Raw genomic sequence first — 25,079 nt, 5'->3', positions numbered from 1 at the left:
GGTCATGAAAGACTTGAACTGTCCCAGATTGGAAGAAACTAAGGACACATGACAACCAAATGAAATGTGGGATGTTGGATTAGATCCTGGAACAGAAAAAGGATATTATTTGGATAATTGGCTTAATTTGATGATGATCTGTAGATCAGTTAATAGCATTGTATCAATGCCAGTTTTCTGGTTTTGATCATTGTGTTATGGCCATAGATGGTGTTAACATTTGGGGAAGCCGAGTGAATGTATACTATTTTTGAAAGTCTAAAATTGTTTCAAAATAAAATATCAAGTCTGTTAAAGGACGGCTTATACAGGGGCACCTGGATGGCTCAGTACGTAGGGCACGCAACTTGATTCCAGGGTCGTGAGTTCAAGCCCCACATTGGGTAGAAAACCCGAATTAAAAAAAAAAAAAAAAAAGATGGTTTATACAAATTGGGTTCCAAGCACATGGGCTTATAATAATGGGCTTATTATATTTTAGGGAATAGACAACATAACTAATTTTAACCTATTAACTTAAATATCACATAGAAACGAGATTACCTGACCACTTTCTTCCTATTTTTTCCTCTCGCCTTTGGCTGTATCTTACGTTGAGATTTTGAAACTCCTGAACTAATACTTCAGATTCCTGACCTGGTATTTCCAATGTTTTACTTTGTTTTGCTGGAGTGTAGGAGACTCCGGTCTTGGGGGCAGCTGTCTCAAGTGCCTCCAGTAAGTTGCAGGCCTTTGTTCTCATCCTCACACTGCAGCTCCCCAGCTAAAGATCTCTGATGACCGGCTCACTGTGGTTGGAGAGAAGGGCTACTCCATGGTGCGGGCTTCTCATGGGGTCCGGAAAGGCGCCTGGTACTTTGAAATCACAGTGGATGAGATGCCGCCAGACACTGCTGCCAGGCTGGGTTGGTCTCAGCCCTTAGGTAAGTGGGAGCTGTCGTGTGGACGTCACAGCAGGCGGAGAGGTATAGACCACCTGGCTGAGCTTCGTGACTTTTCGGCTTATTGGATTATGGGCATACAATTCACTTCCTAAAGGACTGGGTGGTTTGCAGTTTTGTAAAACTGACCGAAAAATAAAATGAAAAGGAGTACAGTTTTTTCTTTCAGCAAACCAGGGTTGATTTGCAGTCTTTTGACTTCCCGTGTATCTCTTTATTGGGACAGGTAACCTTCAAGCTCCCTTAGGTTATGATAAATTTAGCTATTCGTGGCGGAGCAAAAAAGGAACCAAGTTCCACCAGTCAATTGGCAAACATTACTCTTCTGGCTATGGACAGGGAGACGTCCTGGGATTTTATATCAGTCTTCCCGATGACACAGAAACGGCCAAGTCATTGCCTGATACTTATAAAGATAAGGTGAGTTTGTCCTGAGAGATTTCTGGCTTTGAAGACCTGTGGCCCGGTGAATGCCTGCAGCTGTGGCCTGAGTGTTCTCTTGTAAGGCTGAGTATTCTCTTGTTTTCTTGTAAGAAAGTTGAAAGAATTTTGAAGTCTGTGTCCAAATACCCATCACCTAGATTCTGCCATTGGCCTGTTATTTGTTCATTCCTGCACCCACCCATCTGTCCGTCCATCTTGTGTTAATGTGCTTCAGAGAATATATACCTCACCCTGCCTGTGTACTTCAGGATGCCTGTCATTAGAGTTCAACCTTTATTTAGTTTTTTCTTTTGATAGAAGACTTACATAAAATGAAATGTACAAATTTTAAGTATATATTCACTGAGTTTTGAGTTTGGCCTAAATCCCTAAGGAGACGTTAGAATCTTACCACCCCAAGAAGTACCTCATGCTCTTTCCCAATCAGTCTCAACTCCCATCCCTACAGAGCCAACCACTGTCTTGAAAGTATTTTTCCCTACAGTAATTTTATTCCGTTAGTTTTGTTTGTTCTTATACGTAAGTAAATGGAACCATGTACTATGTCGTCTTCGTATCTGGCTTCTGTTGTTTGGCATAATGTTTTTGAGATTCGTTTATGTTTTTGGGTGTATCTGTAGCCTGTTTCCTTTTATTGTAGAGTAGTATCCCGGTGTATGAATGAATACACCACAGTATATTTATCCACTTTCCTATTTTTAAAGTATTTTTACATTCCAGTATAAATAACATACGGTGTTATACTTGTTTCAGGTGTGTGATAAAGTAATTCAGCGATTCCGTGTATCACTCAGTGCTCATGATAAGTGTGCTTTTAATCCCCTTCACATATTTCACGCATCCCTCTACTCACCTCCCCTATGGTAACCACCAGTTTGTTCTCTGTCGTTGAGTCTGTTTTTTTGTCTCTTTTTTTTTCTTTGTTGTGTTTCTTAAATTCCACATATGAGTGAAATCATATGGTATTTTCTTTCTCTGAGTCACTTATTTCACTTAGCGCATTGTACTGTCTAGCTCTATCCATGTTGTTGCAAATGGCAAGATTTTGTTCTTTTTTATGGCTGAGTAATCGCCCATGGTGTATTCTCCACATCTTTACCCGTTCATTCATCTGTAGATGGACAGTTGAGTTACTACCATAATTTGGCTGTTGGAAATAACACTAAATAAACATAGGGATGCATGTATCTTTTTGAATTAGTGTTTTTTATTCTTTGGGCAAATACCCAGTAAAGGAATTACTAGATCAGGTGACTCCATTTTCCTGTGGGATGGACACTTGGGCTATTTAAAGTTTGGGGCTATTAGGAATAAAGGTGATGTGAACTTTCTTGTACAAATGTTTTTGTAAACGTGTTTTTGTTTCTTTTGGGTCAGCACCTAGAAATGCAATTACTGGGTAATAAAGTAATATATATTTATTTTTAGAAGCAGTTGCCAGACTCCACTCCCAGCTACGATGTATGATAATTGTAGTTGCTTCACGTTCTTGTCAGCATTTGTTGTCTGTCAACTGAATTTTAGCCATTTTGGTGGGCTCTTAGTAGTGTCCCAGTGTGGTTTAAATTAGCATTTCTTTGATGTGCTGAATAGCCATTCATCTATTTTCTTTTGTAAAGTTTCTTTTCAAATATTTACCTTTTAAAAAATCAGGTTCTCTTTTTATTGAGTTATAGAAGTTTTTTGTATATACTGGATTACAGTTCTTGGTTAAAAGTGGCTTTTTTTTAATTTTTTATTTTTTTTAAGATTTTGAGAGAGAGCGCGCGAGAGCACGGGTGGGGAGGAGAAGGAGGAGCAGGCTCCCTGGTGTGGGGCTCGATCCCAGGACCCGGGATCATGACCTGAGCCGAAGGCAGATGCTTCACTGACTGAGCCACCCAGGTGGCCCTAGAAGTGGCTTTTTTAAAAAAATTTGGGGGGGCACTGGGTGGCCTAGTTGGTTAAGCATCTGACTCTTTTTTTTTTTTTTTTTTTTTTAAGATTTTATTTATTTATTTGACAGAGAGAGAGACAGCCAGCGAGAGAGGGAACACAAGCAGGGGAGTGGGAGAGGAAGAAGCAGGCTCATAGCGGAAGAGCCTGACGTGGGGCTCGATCCCAGAACTCCGGGATCATGCCCTGAGCCGAAGGCAGACGCTTAACCGCTGTGCCACCCAGGCGCCCCAAGCATCTGACTCTTGATCTCAGCTCAGGTCTTGATCTCAGGATTGTGAGTTCAAGCCCTGCATTGGCCTGGGCATGGAGCCTACTTAAAAAATACATTTTTTTTTTCTCCTAGTCTGTGACTTGTTTATTTCTTAATGGTGTCTCCTGATGAAGTTTTTAATTTTTATGAAATCTATCAAATTTTTCTTTTACAGGTATATTGCTTTCTGTGAGTTAATCATTCTTTGCCTACGTTCCACTCATGAAGATATTCTTCATGTTCAAAGGAAAACACGGTGTTAGTTTTTGCTTTTAGGTCTCTGATCTACCTTGAATTACTTTTTGTGTATGGTGTGAAGTAGGGATCAAAGTTAATTTTTTCTTAACATATCGATGGGTGTCCAATTATTCTAGCACCAGTTTTTGAAAACTACCCTCATTTCTTTGGTGCCCTTTGTGAAAATCAGATGATTTTGTAAGTAGAAAGTAGAGTTTGTTTTGGGGCTCTCTGTTCCATTGATCTCTTCGCTGACCTTCATGCCATACCCCACCGTCTTGATAACTGTAGCGTACCTTTAGAGTAAGTCTTTAAATTGGGTAGTGTCAGTCCTTTTGCTTCTTTCTTTGTGTTTTTGTCTGGTGTGGGCTTTTGTCTGTGTGTGTGTGTGTGTGTGTGTGTGTGTGTGTGTTTAATTTTGAACCTATTAATAAATGCCTAGACTTTCTAGAAGGATATACAAGGACACAAACAGAGATTGCTTTTGGGAACGGGAAACTTGAGTGTTGAGGGACATGGTGAGAGAGGGGGAGATACTCTTCATTTTGTGTTCTGGTAGATCACTTAAATTTTTTTTTCTCCTGTGTTTAATGTATGTATGTGCTAAGAGATTCAAATTTTTAAAAATCAATACCATCTATTTCCCTGGGAGTGAATAGTTAGGTTTTTGGGAACTGGCAAGGAAGAGGTGACCCGGAGACCACCTATAGGAGAAGCAGGTAGGGAACTAGGGTGAAAGGAAGTAGCCCTCAAAAAATGTTTTTCTAGAATAGGAGATTTTAGGCTCAATAAACTTGTTATTTCTTTCACTGAGACTGTTGAGGGGGGAACAACTATGAATTAATTTTAGTTTAATGGGTGTTTTTGTTGTGGTGAAAGTGTGTATGTGTGTGTTTCCTCACAAATCTTAGTAAAGACCTTTTTTTGAAAATGTTTAACAAATGTGTGCCATCTGGTACTTTTCAAGAAGTACATAGTTGTTTAAAATCTAGCAAAGCTAACCCTGCATAGATTTTTTTTTTTTAAAGATTTTATTTATGTGACAGACAGCCAGCGAGAGAGGGAACACAGCAGGGGAGTGGGAGAGGAAGAAGCAGGCTCATAGCGGAGGAGCCTGATGTGGGACTTGATCCTGGAACGCTGGGATCACGCCCTGAGCTGAAGGCAGACGCTTAATGACTGCGCTACCCAGGCGCCCCTAACCCTGCATAGATTTTTAATTTCTGTTGCAAAACATAAGGACTCCATGCTATTTGTGTGAATCTGGCTTTTTTTTTTTTTTTTTTTTTTAATTTCATGATGATGTAGCTGATGCTTCAGTGTTCCTTTTTTCCCTTTCTTTCTTGGTTTTCAAGGCTTTGATAAAGTTCAAGAGTTACTTGTATTTTGAGGAAAAAGACTTTGTGGATAAAGCAGAGAAGAGCCTAAAGCAGACTCCCCATAGTGAGGTGAGTCATGGTCATAAAAATGTCAGAACTAGAAGACTTTGAAGGTTGGGACCAACCTCCTGATTATAAGAGTGAGGAAAATGAGGCCCAAGGGGGCAGCAGAGCGAGCTCGCTCTCCTGCCTGCTGTGTTTGTGCTCTTCCTGTGCCGCTGTTCTAAGAGGGCTCATCGACGTTCTTTTAGGAACAGTCTACAGAGAAAAGGGTAAAAACAGCAGCCTGCTGAGGAACTCCACAAGCGATTGAGGAAGCGAGTCAGAGATATTTATTCTTCTCAGAGGAAGGATCAAGTACAGAGGGAGGAACACTGGAATAGGAGAGGATCTTGCTGTGTGACCCAGAGGCAGCAGGAGCTGTCATGGTGCATTCAGTGTCTTCTAGAACTTTCCCTGCTTCCTGTTCCAAGGTCGATGGAACATCTGCCCAAAGTCCTCGCATAAATAAAGGCTGGCATGACTGGACCAGCCACAGGGGCCGAGAATAGAAGGAGAAGGGATGGAGGAAAATTTAGAGCTGGAGACATTTTTCCATAACAATTTTGTGAAGCAACCTGGGACAGTAATAGAAGTGAATGTAGGAGAAAATAAAGTAGGGTTCCAGTTGTTTTTAGGGAGAAAAAGTAAAGGGAAACAGTTAATAGATCTAAGGATCATACAGCTATATAATTCAGCCTGGGAGCACATTGCTCTTGCTGGGAGAAACAGGCAGAGAAAGTTACTTCAGAAAAAAGAGCCTTTTCTGAAGTCCATAGATAGTGGTTGAGAGAGAATATCCAGAATAATTTCGAAAGAGAAAGGACAAAGAAAATGAGGATTCAGAAACAGAACATCTGAAGAGATTTTCAAAAGGGAAATACGGAAGTGAGAATCTGATGCAAGGGGAGGGGACAGATAAATAAGCTTACAAGGGTGTGGTTCTAAAGAATGGGTGGAAGACCAAATTCGTTTTTATAAATACAGTGTAACGAGTAATAGGAGAACAGGTTGGTATAAATAGGAATTCAGAAAGCCAATAAACCTGAAGAGTGACTAGACGCGTGCTCTGAAAATCTGAAGCCCTGTAGCTGTAAGACATGCCGTAGCTACCCAAGCTATGTGCTGTCCTCGGAGGACCTTGTTGGCGGCATGGGGACAGCACTGCTAAAGGGTTCTCCAGGGGAGTTCTTTTTCAGTCTGTTTGTTCTGTTGCAAATTTCTGAAGTAAAACCACGGTTTTTGTTTCAGATAATATTTTATAAAAACGGTGTCAATCAAGGTGTGGCCTACAAAGATATTTTTGAGGGGGTGTATTTTCCGGCCATCTCGCTGTATAAGAGTTGCACGGTATGTATCATCTGTTCGTCCTGTGAACAGGACTTGAGGGGAATAGGTGAATGGTTGTGTTGGAAGAGCCATTGATGTGAGTTCCAGAAAGAAGTCTGAGTAGCCCAAGAGTGTGATGGGAATGTGTTCCTACTGTTGGTACTGTTGGTTCCATAAACGGTTGGGTGTCTTAGGAGGTATTTGCTTGGCTAGATAAAAGACTGTGCAGTTAGCGTGCCCCATACTTTTCCTTTGAATGTACTGCGTGGTCAGTGTTCTTGTTCAGTGTAAAGCATATGAAGTTTATACATGCGTAAGTCAACTTGGTGGTACAGGTCATGATAACCTACCACCATTGGTTAGTAACTCTTGGTTACTTCATATAGTGTGGGTTTTCGTGTGTGTGTGTGTGTGTGTGTGTGTGTGTGTGTGTGTGTGTGTGTGTTTAATATGATCCAGTATGAAGGAGACTCTCATGAGATCCTGTTAGGTTTTGTTGTTGTTTTAAGTGGTTTGAAAAGGTAATGTCTGATAGTTCCCACGTATTTTTAGTCTGTAGGTAACCACCATTTAAGTAGAATAAGGAAATCTTTTGGTTATAAACAGAAGTCAACAAAAGTCTATTTTATTTACCTAAATTTTGATGGATATTAGGGTGTTGGCCACTTTTAGCAATGTTAATCTGTTTCTTGTTCCACTTACACCCTGAATGTCATAGCTACGTTTAAAAAGTTGCCATGTCCCGTTAAACTTTTTCACTCTCTTCTGTGTTTTCATGTCTGCTTGAATGGAACTGTCCCAGGTTTCCATTAACTTTGGACCTTGCTTCAAGTATCCTCCAAAGGATCTCACTTACCGCCCTGTGAGTAATGGCCACGGTGCACCCTCAGTGTCTCTGCCGCTTCCTGTTGTAGCTGTTCTCGGCGCCTCATTCCTGTTTCTTGTTCCTCCCACAGATGAGTGACATGGGCTGGGGCGCTGTGGTAGAACATACTCTGGCTGATGTCTTGTATCATGTGGAAACAGAGGTGGATGGCAGGCGGAGTCCGCCATGGGAACCCTGACCAGGTCCCTCTTTCTTTGCAGACGTGGACTTTCTGGGGAATAAATTGGGGAGGGGGGCCTGTTTTTGTTTTGTACCTGTTGCAAACGTTCTCCCAAAGACACTGCAGAACGTAGCCTTGGCTGTTAGCAAGTTAAACGTGTGGGTGAGACTGGGAGACACTCCCTGCCCTTCAGCACTTTCCCCACTTTTGGTGGCTGCTTCTGTTTTGTGTGCCATATGCCAACCACTGCTGACCCTAGGATCCCACGCGCTCCCTGTGAAACTGGTGCTGTACCATGTATCCCACCAGCTGGGACTTGATACCTTACTGAATTTTCTACGGAGTGAATGATCTTGTCCAAGTAGCTAACTTATTTAAAGACATTTCTTTTTGTGGCATTGCCTTCATCCCATCTGATTTCCAAGGAAGTAATAGGCCTGTTTCTGAGAACAGCTAAAATCAATGGCTGTACATTCCAGATCTAAAAGGTCTTTCCTTTTGGTGTGGGTTTTTATTCATTTTGAAATATTTTTGAACACTGGGGTCTCTGAAACTACTAGATCTCTAGAACTGTAATTGTAAAAAGAACTTGCTTGCAGCTTTAACAATTAGAAACTCTTCCCAAATAAAACTTGTCTTCAAGCGTGTGTGGCACTTTGCTTCCCTTCTACGTTGGGTTCCTCTTGGGACAGGGGTAGCAAGGTGGACAGTCTGAGGAATGGTAGCCGGAACTGGGGGAGACAGGCACTTTCTGACTCTATCCCAAACCCTCTTCTCTTGCTTCCATTCTTTCCAGCCAACTCAACCACAGTCTTTATGCTGTCAAATCGGACTCTCGAGGAGGTGAACAAGAGTTCAGAAGGGTTCGTGAGGTGCGCCTGGGTGGCTCAGTCACTTAAGTGGCCGACTCTTGATTTCAGCTCGTGATCTCATGGTTGGGATATTTTCTCTCTCTCTCTATCAAATAAATAAACAAAATCTTAAAAAAAAAAAAAAAAAAGGAAGAAAGAAATTTCCCAAATCTCGAGTGACTATTGGTGTCTTAACACAGGAGCTTTTTATATTTGTCTCGTAACAAGCCGTGCAGGCGGTTTGTTCTGCCATTGTGCATCTCTTCAGATGACAGAGTCAGTATGATCGTGGGCCAGAGACCCAGTCTGTCACCAGTGGACACCTGTTCATTCGTGGCCGGTCTTAAAGGGCAGACTAGGTTATGAAGCTGGATGACCAGAGTTTGAAGAACTCTGAGAGAATGAGGGTAGTGTTTTCAGAGGAAGCTGAGGGTAAATTCTTTGTGATGTAAGTTACCGCATTACCTGCACACCCACTGTCCATTTCAATGATACAGGTTTTGTGCGGTAGATTCTCCGGAACCAGGTTACAGAAGTAATTTCACCTGTCTTACTTCATATGCAAAGTGCGCGCGGGTGTGAAGGCTCATTTGAAGGGCTCACAGGATACCCACTCTTCGTGTGGGCCTCTGTAAGATGGTTTTTGTAAGCAGATCATCACTGACAACTTCCTTGATTCCAATGTAAAATTAAACAAGTGGGAAAATATCTCCCAGTCCCCTCAAAGAACACACTTGCTTGGTTTGAAGAAGGCAAATTATAATGAAGCTCAAAACTATGGTATGTGGTAAAATCCCATTTTTCTGCTTTCCGCCTGTTCTTTTTGAAACCAGAGTGTGTATTGTTTCACATATCCTTAACCAAGTAGTCATTTTCTCCTAGCTGGGAGTGGATGATAATTCTGTTCTAGAAATACTTCTACAACTATCCCCTCTCACTCTGAAGCTCCCAGGTAGATAAACAATAATTTGTTTTTTTGTGTTTTTTGGTTTTTTTAATTTATTTAACAGAGGGAAAGAGAGTACAACCAGGGGGAGCAGGAGAGGGAGAAGCAGGCCTCCTGCTGAGCAGGGAGCCCGATGTGGGGCTCGATCCCAGGACCCTGGGATCGTGACCTGAGCTGAAGGAAGACAGTTAACCAACGGAGCCCCCCAGGTGCCCCAATAGTAGTTTGATCTATGCTAAAAATAGACCACTCTAAGAAATGATCAGAATAAATAGTAGAAAATACTTCTCTGAGCTGTAAGATTTCAGTAGTTCAATAAATACCAGCATTCCCACTCCTGTGAAGTCAGCCCTTTAATAAAGAAGCTAGAGCTGTATTCCTAACGCTTTAAATCATCAATGGTATTAGAACCAGAATGGAGAAGCTTCAGGTGGTCATGGTTGGTTTTTCATCCTGCCTTACACGTTAGCAAAGTAATCCCATCCCAGTTTGTATTTTTCAAGCATACGTTCTCTGAATCTTGGAAGGGGAATTTGCTGTCACCATAGCGCATCTCTTCCAGCTCTCCTCTGGAAATTGTGCAGCACTGACCTGGTAAAGGCAGAGAAAGTGACAGCCTGGAACCAAGCTGGAAGCTGATGTAATCAGCTCTGAACTAAAGATTCCGTTCCCTTTTTAGGTCACAGCATTCACTTCAGGGAAAATAATAAAATTTGTTTCTGTTCAACTTTGTCATTCATTCTCTCATATTTGATCCTGTCCTCTTTTAATTAGGTAAATAAAAATCCTGTCATAATCCCCTTCCCGTGCCCATCAGTCTGCTCCGGTTCTAGAGTTCTTTTAAGAATTGATTTAGGCTTGTGCTTATCATGGAAATTAAACCCTTAATGAAAGATCCTGGTAACAGATTCTAAATAATTGAGTGACCTACGTGCCCAGTAGCTTTTCCCTCTAAGGAGCCAGGGGATCTAGTTTCGTTAAAATCTTTGTCCAGGACTCCTTCAGCATGAAGTTGCGATTTACTGGAATGATTTTTTTTTAAGAGTAGAATTTTTAAAACAGGTACAGACTGAAGTTTTTGTGTCAGTTAATGATTCTTTATTCTGACTGGTGCTCGTGGAAGAAGGAGGAGAACTGGATTCATTAGTTTTCTATTGTTTTCAAGCAAGAAAACACTGCATTTCTAGAAGGCGTCTGCTGTGGGGATTTGCTTGGGTAGAGGAGCAGAGGGTTGCTGGAGTCCCTCTTGTAAGGCCCTCCTGCGTCCACACATGCTGCCTGCAAGGGATGGAGCTCAGGAGCCCGTAAAGGGTAAGGTCCCAACCCTCGCATTTAGGCCCTCTGCGCCCTGTATCAGCTGGTACCATCTTAAAGATGCTCTTAAATAGATGTGTAAGGGCGCAGAAGTTTTACAGATATTCGTTGGCCCTTAACCTTCATTTCACAGCTAGTCATTGAAGGAAATTAGAAAGCTCTTTGTCTTAAAAGCCTCATCCCTGTTTTCTTGGTCTTAAAATTGTGCCAATCTGAGTCCCAGTATCCTACTCTAAATACGCTCCCACCCCATCGCGCAGTCCCCCGATGAAGCTCTTAAACAGCCTCGTAGGCCTCTTGCAGGGATCTTGCTGATGAGCGCGCCGGCCAGTGCAGCAGGGACAGTGGGCCCGAGCAGGCTGGTCCTTAACACCTGGCTTCAGGAGCGGGGCTGGACTCCATGTGCCTGCGCAGGTGCTTGGCAAAGTCCACCTGGGTCTGGGATAAGACCTGGTTGATGATGGTCTTTGGCAGCCATCCCTAGAGTAGAAGAAGAATTTGGCCATCTTGTGGGTGATGTTCCACTGTGGACACCTCTCTACCCTATCGCAAACACGGGTTGCTCAGTGCTTGGTTTTGCTGCTCTGTTAATGGGCGCAACCTTGGGGTTGACCAGGAGGACTGTGTTACTGCCCTCCTGTCCTGACAGTGTAAGTAGCACAGAGCTGCCCTCTTCCCAGCCGTGTGACCCTGAGTTAGCAACCGGATCTTGTAGGCCTGTTTCCTTCTTCCCAAATTGGTAACTGCAGAGCTGAAGTTTGACACAAGAGGTAAAAGGGAGGGGCTGTTACAGGCTTTTGACTTGATGGAATAGCAGGCCATTACTCAAACCTCTTCCCTCCAACAATCTGTCTCAATATGGAAGAGGATTTTTCCTGGTCCTTGAGGGGTAATGTGGGAGGGTAGGAGCCAGTTTTCCTCCCCACCGCCTACCCACTGAGCCGTCTTGTGCCCCTCACCTTGAGGTCAATGCTGAGCAGCCAGGTGAGTTTGGTCTTTGAGGGACTTTCAGCCAGGGGACGGAGCACCATGCACGTGGGACCATGCTCCCCTCTGGCAAATGAAGAGAAGTCAAGTCAGGAGGACCGTGCAGAAGTCTTTATGCTGACCAGTTACACTAGCCACACTTCCCTATTACCTTGCCTTTTCCAAATACTTTTTGCCAAGGGTGATATTAATGGTTGGCCTGGTTACCATCTCAGCAGAACAAATGCTGGTTGGAGCTAGAGCCTGGGGGCCTCCTGTGGTGTCTAAGTTACCGATGCCAGAGAAAGGGCCAAGGGCGGTGGCTGGGGCTCCTGGGAAACTGAGCTAGCAGCTGTGTTCTAAGTGGTGTGGATGACATTTTAATCAACAGTACGGTCGTATCTGAGCATACGAGCTAAACCTCAGCCCTGCCTGATGTTTTAGAAAATTACTAAGGTGCTTAAACTTCCTGGGAAGGTCAGGACACACTGGCTAATAAGTAGGGCCAAACTTGGCTTCCTCCCTGCTATGGAAAAACCGTATTTCTGTGTAAAAGGAAGCTGAAGGTGGGACCAAGGACTGGTTTCTTGGAGCTGAGGCTTCATCACACACTTGGTGGTGCGTGCCCACGAGCCTCTGTTAGGAAAGGGAGGTTTGGAGCGATTGCCAGTATTACCTGATGACACCTTTCTGCTCGGGCATCTCCCCGAAGCGTGTGGCCATGCCAGCCAGCACGCAGGTGGAGCCTCGGCGCTTGGCACAGCGCACGCTCACGAAGTCCCGGGGCCCCACCAGGTTTCCTGCTGCTTCTGCAGCCAACTCGTGGGTGATGACGGTGTCTTTTCCAATCTTCTGCAGGACCTACCAGGCCACAGGGAGCCAGAGTCATGACTCAGCCAGTGCTGGGGCTAAGGCACCACCCGCAGCTTGCAGCCTTGATGGTGCACCTTTCAGACCCAGCTCCCGTGGGTTCCTGCCCCCCACACACACACCCGGACTCTCCTCACCTTGATCTCCTTGACATTCGGGTTCCACTCCCCCATTGCTTCCATGCGTTCCACGAGCTCTTCATAAAGCCTCTCCATGGGCTGGTCCACCACCACCTCCAGGCGGAATACCTTGCCCACATCTGGGACCACTTTACTCAGCACTTTGTCCCCATTCGTCTGTCGGGGAGAAAAAAGGAGCTTCGGGATAAAGGTTGGAGAAAACTCTCCCTCGGCTTAGAGCACATAGACGGGCAAGGCAGGCAAGGCAGGAAGGGAAGCGGCACAGAGAACTCTTAAGCTAATCACGAAGAAGCCTCCCATTCCTTCTGATTAAGACAGTTGGTATTCTTTCCTGCCCCAAGCCTCGAACCTCTGCCGAAGCCTGAGAGGTGACCTGGACCCTTTCTTCTTGGTGGTAAGCGTGGATGGGTGTGGGTAGGTCCCCCTGAAAAGGACCCCACTTGACCTCAGAAGTGCAAAGTTGCTGAGCGAGACAAACCCGGGAGTGGGAAAGTCTGGTCTACGACCAGCTAATCACACAGTGTCGGCTGCGGGCTTAAAGATGTTTTCAGTCCAATACCTCCGTTTATGCCAGAAGGCTGTAGGCCCGGAGACCCTTAGCCTAAGGGCATTGCTGGGCCTACATCCCACATCTCCCAACTCCCAAACCAGTAGTCTGCTAACTCAACTTGGAGAAGGAACGGGTTTACCCGAACTGAGGGCACTAGGCAGCATGGAAGCTTCTGGATGAAGGCAGAACCACCAGAGTCTCAGTAGAGCCTGTGGCCTCAAACATGCGCCTGTTACAGGTTCCCAGTCAGGGAGCGGTGCTCAGGAGCCGGGAAACCCAGAAGGCCGCGGCCCTGTGTTCTCGCCCAGCCCTGTTGCGGCTGAGCCCGGGTCAGCTCCACCAGCTCAGCCGCGGGAGGGCCCCCGGCACCAGCACCTCTGACCCCGGGTGCTGAGGGCCTCTCACGCACGCAGAACCCCCACTGCATGCTCCCTGCCAGGCTGGGTGTACAATGCGTCTGGAGGGTAGCGAAGGATCCAGGAACAGCGTTTCTCAAGCATGAGTCCCCAGAATGTCTTTGATGGGCAAAGGGAGTATCTGAGGAGGTGTTCTTGGGAAGGAGAATTTTTGAATTGAAACTACTCGCTACATGAGGCAGGAATTCTGAGGCCTTGAGGATGGCGGTGGAACAGTGAGGAACGTGGGTTCCTCCAGGCCCAGCTTACCTGCTGGTTCTCCTGCTTCCAGCCCTCCTGGTTGCTGAGGATGCCCAGGGCCTTCTGCATGGCCTCCTCCCCCTGCCGGATGTAGGCCAGCTCCTGGTCGCTGTAGAGGGTGTCTTCCAGCCGAGAGCCTGGATACAGGGCCAAAGAGAGACCGGGCTTGCTTCTGTTTCCCTGCCCACCCCCAGCCTCCATCCCTTCAATCTGGGTCTGCTCATTCCTCTCAAGAGCCAAGACCAAAGCCATAGGGCGGGCCTGCAGGCGAGGTTAGACACACAGCTGACAGGGGCTCTGGCCTGGGGGCACTCGGTCCCACCCCCTCAAAGTGAGTGAGAAAGGCCAGCGTAGGTTAGGGGGAAGCGGGGGTGCGGGAGGGAGCCAGGGCAGCGCGCCCAAGCTGGCGCCCCACACCCCAGAGCCTCCGGGCCGCTGGCACGAGCCCAGAAGCCTTAGCGCTTACCAAGCAGAGAGCTCCGACGCCGAACCTGGTTAATCCACGCGCCTGGGGTCGGGCCCCCCAGCGCCCTGCGGTTCAGCTCCTGGCCGATGGCCAGCACAGCTTGGTGCCTCAGCCCTGCGGAGAGCGGAGGGAATTAGGATGAGAGATCCCCCTAGGGCGGGACCATTGCACGCCTTCATCTTGCCACAGATGAGGAAACCCTGGGAAAGGGAGGTGACTTGCTCAGGAACACGGATCCCTGGTGGGGACCCGAACTAGAGCCCGGTCCTCTCCCAGTCCAGGGCCGTTACTCTCTGCCAGGCTGCCTCCTGGGCCCAGAGTCCACCTTCCATCTGGGCTAGCCAGGCCCAGTCCTGCCTGGAGGCGGGGGCTGTACAGAAGCCCGCTGAAGTTTCCTTCTCGAAAGAGAGAGAAGCTTCGTTCAGCTAGAAAAAATCTGGAGGAGGAGGAGTAAATACCCCCATCCCCTGTAGTCTGTGTCGCTGTCAGCAGCTGGGGTCCTTTGCAGGAGTAACTGCTCAGCATGGCCCCGGGGGGGCCCTGGGGGCAGAGCACGGGGAGTCTTGCTGATCTAGCAAAAACGGCCCCACTGCTGGTACAGGTCTTCCAAGCATGGCTTCCATCTAAATGGAAGCCAGTTCCACCCAGTGTAATCGGAAAGCACTTTAGATTGGTTTGTGTACCCTTCAGTGACTACAGCGGATTGACTCAGATTAACTTGGGTCCTGATTAGCTCTACAAAATCGGACTTGGGTAGCTGGTTCTGCCTCCTTGTTGTACAATGATAACCAGACTTCCAGCTGCACCCACTTTCTCTCTTCACTTGGCTCTTCTCTGCAACCCCTCCACCCCCGCCATGTCTCAGGCTTGCCAACCCTGCCCGCTGGACTCCAGGCTCCCTCCCACCCCTGCCCTGTGGCTCGGTCTTTCCCGGTACCCTTGGTGCCAATCCAGGCAAAGCCAGAAGAGCTCAAGAAAAATTGGAGCCCCGGAGAGAAGGGCAGAAGTGACAGAATCCAGAAGGGGCACAGGTATCTTCATAACCAGCCCCACTGTTCACATGGGAAAAGAGAGGTCCAGAAGGGAAGAGACTCGTGCGGGCTCCCCCCACAAGAGGCCAAGTGGGGTCAGCGCCTGATTGGCCAGGCCCCCAGCCCTGCATGTCCACACTGCCGCAGTGCCCGGGGCTCCGCGCGGGCCGCCCCCTGGCCCGGGAACTCACCCTTCATGTTGCGCACGTGTCTGTAGGAGCTCCCAGCACACAGCTTGAATGTGGCTAGAAGCATGGTGTCCAGGCAGTGGGGACAGGCAGGGGAGCAGTGCTGAGGCCACTGCGGCCGTTGCCTCTGCTCTCAAGGGTGGCTTCTTCCTTCCCCCCTTTCCCCGAGCCTGTCAAGGTCTGCCTCTGGGTCCTGCCTCGGTGGCCGCGGACCGGCCGGGTGCTCCGCTGCTTAAATGCCCCCGGCTGAAGGCTGTACTTCAGCATCCGGAGATAAAAAAAGCCATCACTCCCTGCGCGAAGGAAGGGGTCAAGGGTAGAGGGATTGCCTCACACCGCGGTTTGCGGGGAGCCTGGTGGAGGCGGGCGCACAGAAAGGAGCAGGGGACGGAGGGGGGAGAAGCAGCAGCGGCTGAAGTCCAGGCGGTTTGGAAGAAAGCATACACCATCCCATGGGTTTTCAAACAGCATGTGGGGTGCTGTTTAAAATGCAGATTTCTGGGGCGCCTGGGTGGCTCAGTCGGTTAAGTGTCTGCCTTTGGCTCAGGTCATGATCCCGGGGTCCTGGGATCGAGCCCCGCATCGGGCTCCCCTGCCTAGCAGGGTACCTGCTTCTCCCTCTGCCTCTGCTGCTCCCCCTGCTTGTGCTCTCTCTCTCTGACAAAGAAATAAAAATCTTGAAAATAAATAAATAAAATATAGATTTCTGGCTCTCAGCCTCAGATACTCTAGATTTAACAGGTCTAGGATTAAGGCTCTAAAACTTTATCTAAAAAAAATTCCCAGGTGGTTGCCATGCAGGTATCCTGTGAACTGCACGCTACTCTTCGAGAAGCAATGCCCCGGTCTCTGATGAAATCTTTTCCCTTTAAGACTGAACTTGGGGGGCGCCTGGGTGGCACAGCGGTTAAGCGTCTGCCTTCGGCTCAGGGCGTGATCCCGGTGTTGTGGGATCGAGCCCCACATCAGGCTCCTCTGCTATGACCCTGCTTCTTCCTCTCCCACTCCCCCTGCTTGTGTTCCCTCTCTCGCTGGCTGTCTCTCTCTGTCAAATAAATAAATAAAATCTTTAAAAAAAAAAGACTGAACTTGGGGTTGCTTTTAAGCTAGATTCACCAGGCAAGAATATCAGGGAGCAAGAGAATCACACTAGTGTGGCCCCTGGCCCAGGGCCTGCCTTCCTTGTGAGAGAGTTCTGTGTCCTGTCACCACTGCCCAGAGGCAGGGAGGGAAGGCTGAGAAAGTGGGGAGCAGTAGCAGACCCCCACTGGCTCCTGCTGTCTCCGTCACTACAGAAGGGGTGAAAGGAAGAGGACCCGCTCAGAGCTGGCCGGTGCCCAGAGCTCAGAACCCAGTGAGTCCCACCCCCCCCCCCGCCCCCCGCCATCAACCCCTCATGAGGAGTGGGAAGGGTCCAGCGATCCAGGGGCCCTTGTCCTGGGCTCCTCTCTGAGCAGTGGCTGCTTGGAGGTGCCCTGGCCCATTTCTCGAGGCCCACTGTGGGCCCTCTTCCTCTGGGAAGCCTTCCTTGACCACCCTCACCTTCTGGAATGGCTTGTTCCTCTGTCTCACACTGTTACCGTCACTACCACGGGAAGGGGACATCACTTTGGTCCCGATTTGTATAATGGCTCTGGTATGTTTGCTTGTCTCTTCCATGGGACTGTTTCTCCCTGAGGCGGGCGCCGTGCCCACTTGCCCCCCCCCCGCCGCGCTCAGCTCCAGGCAGGGCACAGAGCAGCCTCTGGCTCCTTCTCCGTGGGTGACCAGCTGGGCAGGGTGGGGGTGTAGGTATGTCTTCGGCTTAGGAAACAAGCCTGTAGGCAGAGTCTGGGGGAAGACAGCACCGAAGGGAGAGGCCTGTGGGAGCCGTGGGGCCTGAACCTTGCACGGCTGGAAGAGAGGGTGCCGAGGGCACGCTGAGAGGGCTGGATGGATACCAGCTGCCCCAGCTTCTCCTCCCCGCGGGGACACGTGCGCCCTCAAGCACATGCGCCCCTCCGTGCAGGTGGCGGCGAGCGGGAGGGGGTTATGATGGGGCGGGCCATGCAGATAACGTTCAAGGCCGTGCTGCGGCCACCCTGGGGAGCGGGACCGGGAGAGGGGAGGAGCTGGGGTGGGGAGACTGCAGCCGAAGCGCACATCTGCTGCTGATGTCAGAGCTGCCACTGACTCAGGGAGGGCTGCTGGTGACCTCCCCCAAGGCCAAGGCCCTGTCTTCCCTTCCTCATGGTTTCCAGGACCAGTGGGTAGTTAACTCTCGCTGTCCCTCTGAGCAGTAAGGTGGGGAGATGGGTCAGAACTTCCTGTGGCTCTGGACGTCATCTGTATCTGGCTCTGCTTTGGGGGGAGGGCAGAGCCCCCGAGGGAGGACACTGGGTGGACAAGGCAGGCCAGGGAGAAAGGTCACCGAGGTCCGGCTCAGAGGGAGAGTGGGAGAGAGGCAGGGCTTGGAAGCACTCGTGTCTTCAGCACCCTCTTGTTGAGTGTCCGCTGTGCGGCTGTGCCTTTGCGAGGGAAAATGAACCATGGGCCCCAGGAGGAGAGCAGGGGAGCCGAGGATGAGTTTGGAAGTACGTGTGTGTGTGTGTGTGTGTGTGTGTGTGTGTGTGTGTGGAAAACCTCACCACACAGAGGGGGGGCAGGGGCGCCTGGGTGGCTCGGTCGGTGAAGCGACTGCCTTTGGCTCAGGTCATGATCCTGGAGTCCCAGGATCGAGGCCCTCATCAGGCTCCCTGCTCAGCTGGGAGTCTGCTTCTCCCTCTGACCCTCCCCCCTCTCATGCTCTCTCTCTCTCTCTCATTCTCTCTGTCTCAAATAAATAAATAAAATAAAGAAACATAACACAGCGGGAGAGCAGAGTGGGGAGGAAGGCCTCTGGGAGGAAGGGACCTTCCAGCTAAGGGTGGAAAGTGCAGTTAGGAGTTGCTGGGTTTGAGATCAAGGATGGGGTGCAGGGGTTTGGGAAACGATCCGAGGGTTGCTCAGTAGCAGGTTGTAGGGAGTGCGGGGAGGTGGAGTACCAAGGGGGTACACGGGAAGATACCCCTGCAGGGAACTGAGCTGTCTGCCCCCCTCTTGTGCACGGGGCATCGCCACCCACCTGTGGTCCCCCGGGGCTGGGGAGTAGAGGACGTGCGGCTGTCACACCGCAGCAGGCTCCCAGGCCCCCGTCTGCCTCTTGCTTCGTGATTGCCAGCCGCTCACTTCTTCCGTCTGAACTCCCCGATCTGTGAACGGGGGTATGTCTTCCTCTTCTATTCCTTTGTGGGACCCTCTCAAGGTGGTGAGAAGGCTGCCGTCAGGTGACAATGCATCAGGAGCCCACAAAAGAAAGTCCAGACTTCTTAGCCCAGGCTCCGGGTCCTCCAGTGTCTCCCCGCCCCGGCCCGCGCTGTCTTCTCCAGAGCCTGCGGGCTGTCTGCCCCGTGCGCCCCTTCTCTGCGTCCAGATAGCGGAGCATCGCCTACCCTCAAGGCTTCCCTTTGGGCCCCACCTCGCTCTGCTCTTTAACTAGAATTCAATACTTTTTCCTTTGGGCCCCCTTGATAGCCGTGTATCACAGTATCGGTAAGACGACTGTCCCTCCTGCCCCTCCCTCCCACATCCCCCTTTCTTAAAAGACTGCTATTTTATTTTTTGTTTTGTTTTTATTTTTTTTTATTTTATTTATTTATTTTTTAAAGATTTTATTTATTTATTCGACAGAGATAGAGACAGCCAGCGAGAGAGGGAACACAAGCAGGGGGAGTGGGAGAGGAAGAAGCAGGCTCATAGTGGAAGAGCCTGATGTGGGGCTCGATCCCAGATCGCCGGGATCACGCCCTGAGCCGAAGGCAGATGCTTAACCTACTGAGCCACCCAGGTGCTCTGGTACAGAGGTTTTTAATATATCCCCTGTCCCCACACATGCAGGCCCCCCCTTTTTGCAAGTCTGTAAGCTCCATAAGGACCTGGAAACTCCCCAAGAACTTGGATCCTTGGCAAGTTCTTGAATCCCCAGCGCTTAGCACAGTGCTAGATAATTCCTAGATACTTCATCAATGTTTAATAAATGATTGGAAAGTATGGAGCCTGGTACTTTGCCGATTCTCAGTAAACACTGATTTTCTTCCATCTCTTAAGGGTGGTCAGCCTGGAGGTGAGGGCTGTCTCTGGACTGCTTATAAGGGTATATGCTTATTTAGAATTGAAAAATGCAGTGTTTCCCTCCCAAGGTGTCATTGTGAGAAGGTGGCAGAAAGTTAAGGCACGTTTGACTCATTGGGCTTGAGGTAATTATGGATTACCTCCCTTTAGAGTACATTTTATGTTGTCAGTATCTTAATTCCTTAACCCGAGTTGGTCACCATTATTTCACAAGGCATCCTTAGTTGTACAAAGTATCAGTTCATGGAGGGTATGGAGTCTGTCCCAAGAGTCTGGCACACGTCAGGGATTCAGCAGGTGGCAGGAGCTGGCGCTGAGCACATGTTCTGGCCCAGGCACTACTGCAAGCTCTACGCAGACTAACTCACCTTACCCTTACAAACACCACCCAAGGAGTTGGTACTATTCGTATGCCGGTCTTACAGATGAGGAAACTGAGGCATTGAGCTAAGCAGCTTGACCAACCTCAGACAGCTAGGAAGAAGCCAGGCAGTCTAGTCTGTACTCTTGGTTACACAGCTAAACCTTTAAAAATCTCGTGTTTCTGGGGGCACCTGGGTGGTGAAGTCGGGAGAGTGTCCGACTCTTGGTTTCTGTTCAGGCCATGATCTCAGGGTTGTGAGATTGAGCCCTGAGTCGGGCTCCACGCTCCATGGGGAGTCTGCTTGAGATTCTCTCTCCCTCTCCCTCAGCCCATCCTGCTCATGCCCTCCCTCTCCTTCAAAAGCGGATAAATAAATCTTTTTTAAAAGCATTTTATTATTTATTTGTTTATTTTGCTTTCGCACACACATATATATATTTAATTCAGTTAGCCAACATACAGCACATCATTAGTTTTTGATGTAATGGTCAATGATTCATTAGTTGTGTATAACTGGATAAGTAAATCTTTAAAAAAACCTCATGTTTCTCTCTGGAAACTGGGGCCAAGAGTTGTCTCATAGCCTGTCAATCCTGGCATCTAGTAGCCATTCAACAAGCTTAGGGTGATGAATGACTCAGATTATATTCGTTTCTTGTTCCCCCTTCTCCCTCCATGTCTGCAGGCGAGCCAGGCTTTGGGTCTCCTTGCCCAGAGATTTGGGCAGGGAGCACAGAGCTTTCTGCCTTTTGGAACAGCTTAAACCAGAAGAGCAAACTGAAGGTGGGTGAGCTGAGTTTAACCTATCAGATTTTTTTTTTTGGTACAGTATTTTAAGAAAATTTTGTTTTGGGGCGCCTGGGTAGTGCAGTCGTTAAGTGTCTGGCTTTGGCTCAGGGCGTGATCCCGGCGTTCCGGGATCGAGTCCCCACATCGGGCTCCTCCTCTGGGAGCCTGCTTCTTCCTCTCCCTCTCCCTCTCCCCTGCTGTGTTCCCTCTCTCGCTGGCTGTCTGTCACATAAATAAATAAAATCTTAAAAAAAAAAAAAGTTAAAAAAAAAAAAGAAAATTTTGTTTTAGTTGCCAACATTCGCTACAGCAACAGCAAACAGATCGTGGTTGCCAGGGGCCGGGAAGGAGGGAGAAGTTAATTCAAAGGGGCAGGAGCGGTGGGCACATAACCGTATGCAGTTGTTCACTCAGGGAGCTGTGCACTGAAAGGGGGGATTTTACTGTGTATAAATTATATGCCAAATAAGATCTGGTCTTAGAGATAAATTCCCAGGCCCTCTGCACATCTGACCTTGAGATACACTGAGCCCTCGCTCTTCCTTTTTGTCCTTGCTACGGGCTAGCTGGCTGCCCAGAGCGGCGGCCTCTGAGGCCATGCCCAGCCAAGGGACGGCAACCGCTGAGTGGCTGCAGTTAGGAAAAACATCTTTTTAAAGAAGATTTTATTTATTTATTTGAGAGAGAGAGAGAGAGAGAGAGCAAGCATGAGAGGGGGGAGGGTCAGAGGGAGAAGCAGACTCCCTGCAGAGCAGAGGCCCCCCCACCCCCACCCCCCACCCCCACCCCCCATGGGGGACTCGATCCTGGGACTCCCAGAACATGACCTGAGCTGAAGGGAGAGGCGTAACCGACGGAGCCACCCAGGCGCCAGGAAAAACTTTTTTTTTTTTTTAAAAGGAGAATGGGTACAATATAGGCTGACAGGGGGGAAAGAGGCAAAGCGGTGAAATGAGACAGGAAAGAACTTGATTTCATCTTCTGCTTCCAGGGAGCCCAGGCTGAACCCGGGGAGGAGACAGGTAGGGGCGTCCTAACCAAGGTGAACCCACCCAGAGGAACATCAGATATGCTCCATTTTCTAGAGCTGGTTGCCTGATTCAGGCTAGAGGATCTTGGGAAGGGGAGAGGAAAAGTTACTTCCGATCTTGGTTCGCTTAACTGGACACCAGACCCGCTCAGTTAGAAGCCGGCTCTTCTCTCCTTACGGGGAGGGGTGGCGCTGGAGGGCGATCCGCCAGATGGGGGTGGGGCACCGCAGCTGGGAGGGAACCGGGCTGAGAAGTAGGTTCTTTCCTTCCAAGTTTCCTTGACAAGTTCTCCCCCGCCCCCACGCACATGTTTCCCTGGGATGCTCTCCCGGACATTTTTACACCAAGTATCTCCACTCCCCACACCTGGGGGTCTGTGGTCTGCGGTGAAGGCCGCCTGGAGTAAGGGCACATCCCGTTCAGCAGAAGGATCTCTACCAATTACTCCTGTTGTGCTCAGAAGGTCCAGTTCACGTTCAGTCTCACCGGCAACAACCTGACCTCTCTTGCATGTAAGGTACAGTCGACCCTTGAACAACATGCGTTCCAAGCGCGCAGGCACGCTCGCATGCGGTTATTTTGATAAATACGGTATAGTTCCGTAAACGCGTTGCTCTTATGATTTTTTTAAAGATTTCAGAGAGGTGGGGAGAGGTGGGGCAGAGGGAGAGGGAGAGAGAATTCTCAAGAAGATTCCTTGCTGAGCGTGCCGAGCCCACAACATAGGGCTCAATCCCAGGGCAGGGCTGGATCACAGGACCCTGAGATCTTGACCTGAGCAGAAACCAAGAACTGGAGGCTTAACTGACGGAGCCCCCAGGCGCCCCCCCCTTATGATTTTTTTAGTAACATTTTCTCTAGCCTACTTTATTGCAAGCATACACTATATATAATACATATGACATACAAAATATGTGTTAATCAAATGTTTATTTTAAATATTTTATTTATTTGACACAGAGAGAGAATGAGAGCGAGCACAAGCAGGGGAGTGGCACAGGGAGAGGGAGAAGCAGGCTCCTGCTGAGCAGGGAGCCTGATGCAGGGCTCAATCAATCCCAGGACCCCGAGATCATGACCTGAGCCGAAGGCAGACGCTCAACCGACTGAGCCACCCAGGTGCCCCTGTGTTACTCAGTTGTTTATGTTATTGGTAAGGCTTTCAACCAAGAGTAGGCTCTTGGTGAAGTTCTGGGGGGAGTCAGAAGTTACATGGGGATTTTTGACTGTGTAGGGTGGCCAGTGTCCCCAACCCCTGCATTGTTCAAGAGTCAGCTTTAGGAACCAATTGCACTGGTAGAGCGTGTGTGTATGTGAGCTTTTATCACGGAGGACATTCCTGCTCAGCTCATATTAACTCCAAGGTGACCGCTCAGACTCCTCTCTGCTGCTGCTCTTCCCTCGATTACTAGCAGGCTTGGTTTTCTCGTAAAGCTGGAGGACTGTGTGAGCACTGGGGTGTCGGCCTGCAGCATCTCTGGCCAGGTTGCCTTCTCTGTACCTCACTGGGCATCCTGACTCCTGATGGGACAGGAAGTTGGATGGTGCTGCTCTCTCGCTGCCTCTTGAAAGGTGAGAAATGCCCCACGAATACATATATACATATAGCTTGTTTTGGGGGAGAATGGGGATGTGGAGCTGTTCGTTAACTGCCCCTTCTCTGGTATTTTCTTGCCTGGTATGATTCCTGGGATTGACTCGAGCCGTGCAGTGCTGCCATGGATCTCATGTCTGGTGGAGACTAGAGGGTGCCCGGTGTGTCTGCTCTCTGTATGGCCACTGCCTGAACCTGCCAGCCTCTACTCTCGCGAGCAGAACGAGACCACTTTCCAGCCATCCTCACCCGTGTGACACCTCTGGGATTCACGCGCACTTGGCTTCCCTGAAAAGCCCTGCACGACGGACAGTGTGAGACTTTCTAGCTCTACTCGGTATCCAGGGCCTGTTAGGAGTTTATCAGAGCTGGGAGAAGACTCTGGTTTGTTTATTTGAGAGAGAGAGAGAGAGAGAGAGGAGTGGGTGGAGGAAGACTCCCCGCTGAGCAGGGAGCCCGATGTGGGGCTCGAGCCCAGGACTGAGCCACCCAGACACCCCCAGGCTGTGGTTTAAATGAGCTAAGAGCATGTAATATAAGGTCAAGAGCCAAGGAAAGGGAAAAAGAACAGCTGGAAGAGAAAGAGATATGCTTCTGTACTCAATGTTATCAGAATAAAGATGGACGGGAAAGGGGCTTTGGTAGATCGTCCTTATTTGTCTCCCTAGAAAGCGGTCTCATGGGAACCGCTATTGGAAGAAACTATTAAAGATAATAGAAAAGTGTATACTGAGGTGGAGTCTGAAATCTAATGATAGAAGAGAATGCCAGCAATGGTCCAGGGAAAAAGCACCGAATTTTAGTATCGGCACAAAGGCTGGGCTGGGCAGAGCTGAGGGTGAGCCATTGCGCACAGCAGCGTGGAGAAGGGAGGAAAGCAGCAGTCCGGTTTCACCCTTTGGGTCTAATTCTTAGCTGCTGCCTGGGTGACAAAGGTCAGAAAGCAATGATCAAAACTTGCTTAGGCTGGGAAATTCTATTGTGGAAATGAAGTCCCCTTTCCTTATAAACCATAACTCTTATTATTGCATTTGGAATTGTTTGAAGGAGGTTGGAAAAAAACAAGATACCAAATAGTGAACCAAATTTCTCGAAGGTGTCAGATGTTCTGAAACCATGGTGCTCAGGAAAATGAATGTAATCTTGCTCACTCGCAGTATCTTCTTATAGTTAAAGTGACACCTGCTTTTCAAAGGTGGGTGATGGGTCTTGTCCCTTCTGTGTGTTAACTTTAGTAAAGTGCTGGATCTCATGGGGACGTAGTCTGGAGCAGCTGTTGGGGAAGGAGGAACAGCAAGTACACTTGTGATGCTGTTTCTCAAACCCAAGGCTTCTGCTCCCACTGGTAACTGCAAAACTTGGCTGCAAGCGCCTTCCTCCAGCTGAAAACGTGGATAGTGGAGAGGGGAGGACTTGCAAGATATTTAGGATGAAAATATTCCTTCATAAGTAACTGGCGACTTGGAAACTGTCACGGAAGGGAGAGATCCCAGTGGACAGCTTGTGCCTTTGACAGCAGAAACTCAATTTGGGGGGCGCATGGGTGGCTCAGCCATTAAGCGTCTGCCTTC

General features: G+C 48.8%; 2 protein-coding genes across 4 annotated transcripts in view; one reads left to right on the top strand and one right to left on the bottom strand.

Moving 5' to 3' along the window:
* Positions 1-10,127, top strand: part of ASH2L (ASH2 like, histone lysine methyltransferase complex subunit) — a 30,304-nt gene extending 20,177 nt beyond the window's left edge. For 2 of the 3 annotated variants that reach the window (XM_087856396.1, XM_045779253.2), the window contains 6 exons: positions 756-923; positions 1,168-1,361; positions 5,166-5,258; positions 6,480-6,578; positions 7,360-7,419; positions 7,514-8,257. In XM_087856396.1, coding sequence (XP_087712522.1) covers positions 756-923; positions 1,168-1,361; positions 5,166-5,258; positions 6,480-6,578; positions 7,360-7,419; positions 7,514-7,621 — 722 coding nt within the window. In that variant the 3' untranslated portion in view covers positions 7,622-8,257. Of the gene's footprint in view, positions 1-755; positions 924-1,167; positions 1,362-5,165; positions 5,259-6,479; positions 6,579-7,359; positions 7,420-7,513; positions 8,258-8,399 lie in introns of those variants that run through there. The other variant, XM_087856397.1, reaches the window with a different exon arrangement.
* Positions 10,128-10,475: 348 nt separating this feature from the next.
* STAR (steroidogenic acute regulatory protein) lies at positions 10,476-15,812 on the bottom strand. The gene is made up of 7 exons (XM_045779281.2): positions 15,585-15,812; positions 14,363-14,476; positions 13,906-14,033; positions 12,688-12,846; positions 12,357-12,541; positions 11,674-11,767; positions 10,476-11,194 (listed from the first exon to the last, which is right to left on the bottom strand). Exons 1-7 carry the CDS (start codon positions 15,646-15,648, stop codon positions 11,081-11,083), a joined length of 858 nt encoding a protein of 285 aa, XP_045635237.1. The 5' UTR covers positions 15,649-15,812; the 3' UTR covers positions 10,476-11,080.
* Positions 15,813-25,079: the final 9,267 nt, after the last annotated feature.

Source organism: Ursus americanus, chromosome 27 (assembly GCF_024610735.1).
Source record: "Ursus americanus isolate L20-20 chromosome 27, mUrsAme1.1.p, whole genome shotgun sequence".
NCBI classification, from domain to species: Eukaryota; Metazoa; Chordata; class Mammalia; order Carnivora; family Ursidae; genus Ursus; species Ursus americanus.
The sequence above is the reverse complement of the archived record's forward strand: the minus strand, read 5'-3'. Positions and strand labels throughout refer to the sequence as shown.

Excerpts from the sequence above, each read along its gene's own strand:
- STAR (XM_045779281.2), bottom strand. The coding sequence starts at position 15,648 with ATGCTTCTAGCCACATTCAAGCTGTGTGCTGGGAGCTCCTACAGACAC. Across the intron at positions 14,477-15,584 it reads ACACGTGCGCAACATGAAGG|GGCTGAGGCACCAAGCTGTG; the intron begins GTGAGTTCCCGG and ends CGCTCTCCGCAG. Across the intron at positions 12,847-13,905 it reads GGAAGCAGGAGAACCAGCAG|ACGAATGGGGACAAAGTGCT; the intron begins GTAAGCTGGGCC and ends TCTCCCCGACAG.